Source organism: Sporothrix schenckii (genome assembly GCF_000961545.1).
Source record: "Sporothrix schenckii 1099-18 chromosome Unknown Cont48, whole genome shotgun sequence".
Lineage (NCBI taxonomy): Eukaryota > Fungi > Ascomycota > Sordariomycetes > Ophiostomatales > Ophiostomataceae > Sporothrix > Sporothrix schenckii.
The window spans coordinates 1396313-1405087 of NW_015971149.1; the positions used below are offsets into that span (position 1 = coordinate 1396313).

The 8775-nt window shown below is 60.0% G+C and overlaps 3 protein-coding genes across 3 annotated transcripts; 1 reads left to right on the forward strand and 2 right to left on the reverse strand.

Moving 5' to 3' along the window:
• Positions 1 to 165: 165 nt before the first annotated feature.
• On the forward strand, positions 166 to 3927 carry SPSK_00668 (splicing factor 3B subunit 1; the record flags this gene model as incomplete). The annotated part of the gene is made up of 1 exon (XM_016727618.1): positions 166 to 3927. The coding sequence occupies one exon, from the start codon at positions 166 to 168 to the stop codon at positions 3925 to 3927; it is 3762 nt and encodes a 1253-aa protein (XP_016584301.1).
• Positions 3928 to 5317: 1390 nt separating this feature from the next.
• SPSK_00795 (S-adenosylmethionine synthetase) lies at positions 5318 to 6726 on the reverse strand (the record flags this gene model as incomplete). The annotated part of the gene is made up of 3 exons (XM_016727743.1): positions 5318 to 6445; positions 6482 to 6607; positions 6661 to 6726. 3 exons carry the CDS (start codon positions 6724 to 6726, stop codon positions 5318 to 5320), a joined length of 1320 nt encoding a protein of 439 aa, XP_016584302.1.
• Positions 6727 to 7533: 807 nt separating this feature from the next.
• Positions 7534 to 8736, reverse strand: SPSK_00821 (uncharacterized protein; the record flags this gene model as incomplete). The annotated part of the gene is made up of 3 exons (XM_016727768.1): positions 7534 to 8313; positions 8475 to 8534; positions 8719 to 8736. 3 exons carry the CDS (start codon positions 8734 to 8736, stop codon positions 7534 to 7536), a joined length of 858 nt encoding a protein of 285 aa, XP_016584303.1.
• Between the last annotated feature and the right edge of the window lie 39 nt (positions 8737 to 8775).

Sequence of the window (8775 nt, forward strand, 5' to 3'; positions counted from 1 at the left end):
AGTTTACGTTTCCATCGACACAGCGCGGCCCCGACGCTGTCGAGCCAAATGACAAAAGGATGTGCACATAGATAGGGGCACATCCACGCACTGCTCCCAAAGAAGCTGACGCCAACGCCGACCGAACGCGACAAATAGGACGACGTACCACAGACCGCCGCCACCATGTCGAACGCCGATTTCGACCAGATCAAGAAGCTGCAGCAGGAGCGCAATGCGGCGGCCGCGGCCAGAAAGGGGGCCTCCCTCGACCCGTCCAGCCAGCGCGTCGGCTCGTCGACCAAAGTCAAGCTGACGGACACGGTCGATACGGAGCTGTACGGCACGGGCGAGGACAAGTTTGCCGGCTATCACACATCGCTGCCGGCGGGCAACGGCGACGACGACGACGACGACATGCCCGATGCCTCGGCAGACCGCTCGCGGCGGCTCGTCGGCCAGTACACGGCAACGCGTGCCCAGATCGACGAGTTTGCGCGCGGCGCGGGCGTCGAAGAAGAGGACGTCCTGCTGAGCCGCGGCGAGCGCAGCAACCGCATCGCCGACCGCGAGACCGACTACCAGAAGCGCCGTTTCGACCGCGTGCTGACGCCGACGCGCGCCGACCCCTTTGCGGCCAACCGCAACGCCGGCGCCACCGCCACCGCGTCGTCGAATGGCGAGCCCAAGGCCGAGGGCTACCGCGAGATCATGGAGCGGCGCGAGATTGAGCGCGAAGAGCAGCGTGTGCGGCAGGCCATTGAGGCGAAGCGCCGCGAGGCCGCCGCGAACGGCGACGGCAGCGGCGACGACGGCGCCAGGGCCACGGAGCACAAGCCAACACTCACCTACCCCGACAAGGAGAACGAAGAGGCCGGGTCCACCGAACTGGCCGCGGGCCGCAAGCGCAAGAAGCGGTGGGATGTCGCGGATCCGGCGGCCGCAGGGGCCGTCGTCAAGAAGGAAGAGGCCGAGCCCGACACCAAGAAGCGCTCGCGGTGGGACCAGGCACCCGCCGTTCCAGGGACAGCAGCAGGCGCCGTCGACACAAAGAAGCGCTCCCGCTGGGACCAGGCACCCTCGGCCACGCCCATTGGCAACACCGCGGGCCTCGTCACGCCGATGCACCCGTCCGAGGGTACTGGTGCTGGTGCTGGGGCCGGTGCCGGTCTGCCGGCGATGATCGGGTTTGGCAACGACCTGTCCGCGCGCAACGCGCCCATCAGCGACGAAGAGCTCGACGAGATGCTCCCCGGCGCCGACGAGGGCTACAAGATCCTCGAGCCGCCCCCGGGCTACGCCCCCACGCGCGCGCCCACCCACCGCATCGTCCAGACCCCGGCCCCCGCCGCCGGCTTCACCATGCAGGACCCGGACAGCAGCCGCATGAACGGCGCGCCCGTGCCCAACCAGATCCCCGGCATGTACGACCTGCAGTTCCTCAAGCCCGAGGACGTCGCCTACTTTGGCAAGCTGTCCGACGGCGCCAACGAGGACACGCTAAGCGTCGAGGAACTCAAGGAGCGCAAGATCATGCGCCTGCTCCTCAAGGTCAAGAACGGCACGCCGCCCATGCGCAAGACGGCGCTGCGCCAGCTCACCGACAACGCGCGCAGCTTCGGCGCGGGGCCCCTCTTCAACCAGATCCTGCCGCTGCTGATGGAGAAGTCGCTTGAGGACCAGGAGCGCCACCTGCTGGTCAAGGTCATCGACCGCATCCTCTACAAGCTCGACGACATGGTGCGGCCGTACGTGCACAAGATCCTCGTCGTCATCGAGCCGCTGCTCATCGACCAGGACTACTACGCCCGCGTCGAGGGCAGCGAGATCATCTCGAACCTCAGTAAGGCCGCCGGCCTCGCCACCATGATCAGCACCATGCGGCCCGACATCGACCACGTCGACGAGTACGTGCGCAACACGACCGCGCGGGCCTTTGCCGTCGTGGCGTCGGCCCTCGGCATCCCCGCGCTTCTTCCGTTTTTGCAGGCCGTCTGCCGCAGCAAAAAGTCGTGGCAGGCCCGGCACACGGGCGTCAAGATTGTGCAGCAGATCCCCATCCTCATGGGCTGCGCCATCCTGCCGTACCTCAAGCGGCTGGTGGACTGCATCGCGCCCTGCCTCAACGACGAGCAGACCAAGGTGCGCACGGTGACGAGCCTGGCCATTGCGGCGCTGGCCGAGGCGTCCAACCCCTACGGCATCGAGAGCTTCGACGACATCCTGAACCCGCTGTGGACGGGCGCGCGCAAGCAGCGCGGCAAAGGCCTGGCCGGCTTCCTGAAGGCGGTGGGCTACATCATCCCGCTGATGGACGAGGAGTACGCCAACTACTACACGAGCCAGATCATGGAGATTCTGCTGCGCGAGTTCTCGTCGCCCGACGAGGAGATGAAAAAGGTCGTGCTCAAGGTGGTGTCGCAGTGCGCGAGCACCGAGGGCGTCACCGCGGGCTACCTCAAAGAGCACGTGCTCGACGAGTTCTTCAAGGGCTTCTGGGTGCGCCGCATGGCGCTCGACAAGCGCAACTACCGCCAGGTGGTCGAGACGACGGTCGACATTGGCCAGAAGGTCGGCGTCGGCGAGATCCTCGAGCGCATCGTCGCCCACCTCAAGGACGAGAGCGAGTCGTACCGCCGCATGACGGTCGAGACGGTCGAGAAGCTCGTGTCGTCGCTGGGCGCCGCGGACATTGGCGAGCGCCTCGAGGAGCGGCTCGTCGACGGCATCCTGCACGCCTTCCAGGAGCAGACGGTCGAGGACATTGTGATGCTCAACGGCTTTGGGTCGGTCGTCAACGCCCTCGGCGCGCGCTGCAAGCCGTACCTGCCGCAGATTGTCAGCACCATCCTGTGGCGGCTCAACAACAAGTCCGCCACGGTGCGCCAGCAGGCCGCCGACCTCATCTCGCGCATCGCCATGGTGATGAAGCAGTGCGGCGAGGACGCGCTCATGGGCAAGCTGGGCATCGTGCTCTACGAGTACCTCGGCGAGGAGTACCCCGAGGTGCTGGGGTCCATCCTGGGCGCGCTGCGGTCCATTGTCACCGTCGTGGGCATCAGCCAGATGCAGCCGCCCATCAAGGACCTTCTGCCGCGCCTGACGCCCATCCTGCGCAACCGCCACGAAAAGGTGCAGGAGAACACCATCGACCTGGTGGGCCGCATTGCCGACCGCGGGCCCGAGTCGGTCAACGCGCGCGAGTGGATGCGCATCTGCTTTGAGCTGCTCGACATGCTCAAGGCGCACAAGAAGGGCATCCGCCGCGCCGCCAACAACACGTTTGGCTTCATCGCCAAGGCCATCGGCCCGCAGGACGTGCTGGCCACGCTGCTCAACAACCTGCGCGTGCAGGAGCGCCAGTCGCGCGTCAACACGGCCGTCGCCATCGGCATCGTGGCCGAGACCTGCGCGCCCTTTACGGTGCTGCCGGCGCTCATGAACGAGTACCGCGTGCCCGAGCTCAACGTGCAGAACGGCGTGCTCAAGTCGCTGTCGTTCTTGTTCGAATACATTGGCGAGATGGCCAAGGACTACGTCTACGCCGTCACGCCGCTGCTCGAGGACGCCCTCATCGACCGCGACCAGGTGCACCGGCAGACGGCCGCGTCCGTCGTCAAGCACATTGCCCTCGGCGTCGTGGGCCTCGGCTGCGAGGACGCCATGGTGCACCTGCTGAACCTGCTGTACCCCAACCTCTTTGAGACCAGCCCCCACGTCATCGACCGCATCGTCGAGGCCGTCGAGGCCATCCGCGTCGCCGTCGGCCCCGGGCTCGTGCTCAACTACGTCTGGGCCGGCCTCTTCCACCCGGCCCGCAAGGTGCGCACCATCTACTGGCGCGTGCTGTCGGACTGCTACATTGGCGCCGCCGACGCCATGGTGCCGTACTACCCGGACCTGGAGGAGGACAGGGTCGACCGGCCCGAGCTGGCGGTGATGCTGTAGCGAGAAGCAGGAGAACGAAAAGCGAGGGTGTACGTAATACGTGTTTCGTCTGTCCCACTTTTTTTGGTATTTTTGTATTTGGTGCAAACGGATTCGGGGACATGGTTCCTACAGCGGGTTATCCATTTACATTTGACTTGAATTTCTTTGTTTCCATTTTCATGGTCTATACTCCTCTGTTTTATTAAACGAATTCCCTTGTTTTCGTCCATTCCTCTTCCCGTTGATTTGTGTACATTAGGGCCCAGGCTGTCTGGTTCGTTTAGACACGGCCTTTCGATAGGCGACGAAAAAGACAGATATTCCAATGCCTCTTTTGTCGTATCTGCCGATGTCGGTTGACACGCGAGTCGTGCCTAAATCTGGGCATCGTATTGGCCTGACGTAGTGTGACCAACTGCCGCCTTAGTCCGGTTTCGTTATGACTCGAAAGGCAGTGGAGTGCACTGCTACAGACACAGAAAGTGGGATGGCGTGCTCCTTACGCTAAATGGCACCCGCCAGGGACAGCCGCACGCTTCCATTGCCAATTGCCTGTGTGGATTGCATGTGTGGATTACAGCATTGCTCACTGCTCACCGCCGGGGCTGCCACAAGCTCCGACAGCTTCAGGAATGACACATACTCGACTTCACCGGACTGGACAAAAATGAATTCATGTGCAGACTGCCCGTTGCATAGGCCGTGTCTGCCAAGCATCTGTAGATTTGTATAGTAGTTGTCTGCATATGGCAGCTGTCTAGATATGCGATGGTGGACGATATGGCAATCATGATATAAAAACGGTAGTAGAAAAAAAGAACACGCAATTATGGAATAGCCCTTCCACCCCTTTTCTCATATTTTGCAATGAAAAAGAAACCAAGGTATGTTGAAACCGTACGCCAGTGCTTGTCATCATTCCCGCCCCATGGGTTGTGTTTTTGGTTGTGGGTCATGAGCATAACAAAAATGCTTTTTGATGAAAAAGGAAAATACAGAAACAAATGAAGAGAGAAGTAGGAAGAGCGGGTCCATCGTCCGGGGAGGAGGGAAGCGACGGGAGACGAGGGGAGAGAGAGAGCGGAGAGAGACCGAACGGGAGGACGGAGGCGGAGCGGATGCGTTGTGAATTAAAAGGAAAAGAAACAAAGGGGAAGGAACCACAAAAGAGCAGGCGGGTGGGAAAAGGAAGTTGATTCGTTTTCGCCCATAAAAACACCCAAGTTGCCCAGTGGTCCCTTTTCTCGTTTGCTTTTCAAGTCTCTCTCCAAGAGAGGGGGGACAACAAAAAGTCATTTTTGTTATGCGACTAGAGGAGCAGAGCCGTCCCAGGAACTCCGTTTCAAGAGGCGAGGGCAGCTGTTCCCGTTGTGCTGTCGAGAAGCGAGTGGAGCCGGGTCGACACTCTCTAGAACTTGAGCGTCTTGGGCTTCTCCCAAGAGAAGCCCTGGTTGGTGCCGAAGTGGCCGTTCTTGGCCGTCTGGAAGTAGATGGGCTTGGCCAGGTCGAGCTCCTTGACAATGACACCGGGGCGCATGTCAAAGTTGTTGCGGATGATCTCGACGAGCTCGTCCGACGACTTCTCCGAGGTGCCGTAGGTCTCCACGAACAGCGACAGGGGCTCGGCGACACCAATGGCGTACGAGAGCTGGACGAGGGCACGGCGCGCGAGGCCGGCAGCGACCAGGGACTTGGCAATCCAGCGGCCCAGGTAGGCCGCCGAGCGGTCGACCTTGGAGAAGTCCTTGCCGGAGAAGGCACCGCCGCCGTGGGCACCCCAGCCGCCGTAGGTGTCGACAATGATCTTGCGGCCGGTCAGGCCGGCGTCGCCCTGGGGACCACCAATGATGAACAGGCCCGAGGGCTGCACGTGGTAGATGGTCTCGTCGTCCAGGTACTTGCTGGGGATGACCTTCTTGATGATCTTCTCCGTAATCTCCGAGCGCAGCTTCTCGGTGGTGATATCCTCGGCGTGCTGGGCCGACACGACGACGGTGTGCACGCGCTGGGGCACGACGGCACCGCCGTCGTGCTTGTACTCGACGGTGACCTGGGTCTTGGTGTCCGGGCGCAGCCACGGCAGGGTGCCGTCGCGGCGGGCCGCCGACATGGCGGCGTTGAGGCGGTGGGCCAGCAGCAGCGTCAGGGGGAACAGCTCGGGGGTCTCGTCGGTGGCGTAGCCGAACATGATGCCCTGGTCGCCGGCACCGAGCTCCTCGAGGGCCTTCTCGTAGTGCAGGCCCTGGGCAATGTCGGGCGACTGCTCCTCAATGGCGACCAGCAGGTTGAGCGTCTTGTAGTCGAAGCCCTTGGCCGAGTCGTCGTAGCCAATGTCCTTGACGGCGTTGCGGACGACCTTCTGGTAGTCAAGCTTGGTCTTGGTGGTGATCTCGCCAAAGACCATGACCATGCCGGTCTTGGTGGCCGTCTCGCAGGCAACCTTGGACAGGGGGTCCTCCGCCAGGCAGGCGTCGAGGATGGCATCCGAGACCTGATCGGCGATCTTGTCGGGGTGGCCCTCACCGACGGATTCGGACTGGGAGTGGTAGTCATGTTAGCAAATGGTCCGCACAAGCTGAAGCTTAGGAAGTAAGCACGGAGGCGGGGTGATGAAGTCGAGGTGAGGGAGGTTGGGGAGCACAGTGAGGCCCAGGTCAGGGGGGGGGGGTCTCGGTTGGAGGGGCAGATGCAGTTTCCCCTGAAGAACACAGTAGCAGCAGTTGGAGATGCTGCAAAGCGCAACAAACATACCGTGAACAGGAACGTGCCGGCCTGGTGCTTCTGCCACGAGGGCACGGTGACACCGTTGGAAGACATTGTGAAGAATTGAGGGTTGAGGGGGAAATTCGGCGATGTGGTGCCGAAATGAGAGAAATATGGCGGGCGACTCCGGACGAGGGTGGCCGGCGAGAGAGATCTGTAGGACGACAAGGCGCCGGTTAGGAATTGGACAGACACGACAATCGGGTCAGCGTCGGGCGATGTGCTTACAATGCAAGAGATGGTGATGCACAAAAAGAGAGGTGAAGAGGAAGAGAGAGAAGAAGGGAGAGAAAGAGAAGAGAGAGACAAAAGACGAGAGAGGAAAGAGAAGGAGGGACAAGAAAAGGCAGGAGTGAGCAAGATGGCGGCGTACACACCTATGGCAACGGCTAAGTGTCAAGGAGGGGTCCTCCCGAAAATTTTAAAGTGGGGATCTCAACATTTGCTGCTTTGGCGCAATCGCACGTGGTGCCGGTTGTCGGTTCATCCTTCGTCCTGCGTTGGCTCTGCCGAATGGCTAATGACTAATCTTGCTCATGCCCTCATTGTACAATTCCCTGCACGAAGCCCATCCAGGTTCAAGGCAGGAGCGAGGGGCAGCTTGTCCCAGCCAATCAGGACCCGTGCCTTGGCGGCATTTGGCAAGAGCAACCCACCATCGACCCGACCGTGACGACAGACGGCATTTCATGTTAGTCAGCAAACGATTTGCATTTTGTGTCGTCACGTTTTCGCGTTTTCGAAGTTCTTGCTTTTGCTGTTTTCCAGTCAAGACTTTAAGATTTATTCTCACGTGTTTAAAAGGTCATATATTCGAAAATGTGTGGGATTATAGTTTTGTTGCCTTTGCCTTGTCGCGGCTCAAACCCAAGGGTCATGCTCCTCGGCATTTTCTTGGTGGCCAATGTGCGCCGCTCCATCACCATTCTCATCTTCCCAATCGTCCAAACTGTGCTTCAGGAAATCGGGGTCGCCTGCGGCACCCGACAAGCTTGCCATGCGTAAGAATGCATGTTGAATATCAATCATGGCCTTCATCTTGAAAGCTTCCTCCATTGTGGGAAGAGTGACAGAAAAACAGTCCTCCGTCTCTACTGCACGACTCGTCCGTATGTTCGTTGCGCCGATCACCGGTGTCCCGCCAACTTCGTCGTCCTCACCAGCATCACTGTTTTCTGTAGCTTCACCGTAGCGCTCGGACCGTTCCCACGACCGAAACCAATGTTCTCGATCCTCCGATGGCACAATTTCATTCCAGGTGCTGGTTTTGTTCGGCTTGCCTCCGGAGCGTGGTGCGGTCCTGCTGGGCTGAACCGGAAGCCACTCCATCTGGAGCATGATCTTTCCGTGAACCGGACGCTTGCCGCCGCTGCATGTGGCCATCCTGGCGACCCATGCGGGTGTCTCTCCATCGTCATGCTCCCGTCGAGTCTGCATCAGCTCGGTTGGGGACACTCCGAGGCAGCGCAGGGCAAAGTAACCTTTTGCCCAATACCCATGGAGCGTCGGAGTCAAGTAAATCATGTTCCACGCCTTGTCCGTGCAGCTCCTGGACCAGGAGATTGGAGCTGTCGCCGAAGAAAACGTCCAGGGCAGTGAGCCTAGCAAGCAGTCGTAGAATTCTGTCGTCGCTGTTGTTTGCTGCGAATGGGAATATATGGCAGACGTCTGTTTCACCCACTCCTGTGATCAAACACCTGTTTCCATCACGGGAACGGCACTTTGCGTTGTTAATATTTCCTTCTTCCAGATTTATCCCCATTTCTTTTTTTTTCTCCCCTCTTCCCTCGTATCCTTCTTACCTCAGAAACCTGGGCCTGGGAGCGCGCTGTGGTGCTCGTTGTCGCTGGGGCAGTGTTGGACTGTATAACTGTTGCGACTGTTATTCATGTGTTCCTTTATACTCGAACGCAAAGGTGGATATGGAACGACAACACCTACAGATTCGTACCAATTCTTCAGTGTTTAACGACAAGATCCAGAGATGCCGCGAGCTGTCACTCAGCGTCTCTCCAAGGACGATGCAAGGAGTGATGCAAGTCGTACTTCTGCTTGGGAAGCCATTTTTGCGATCCGACAGTTTTCGCCGTGATGCGATGTAGA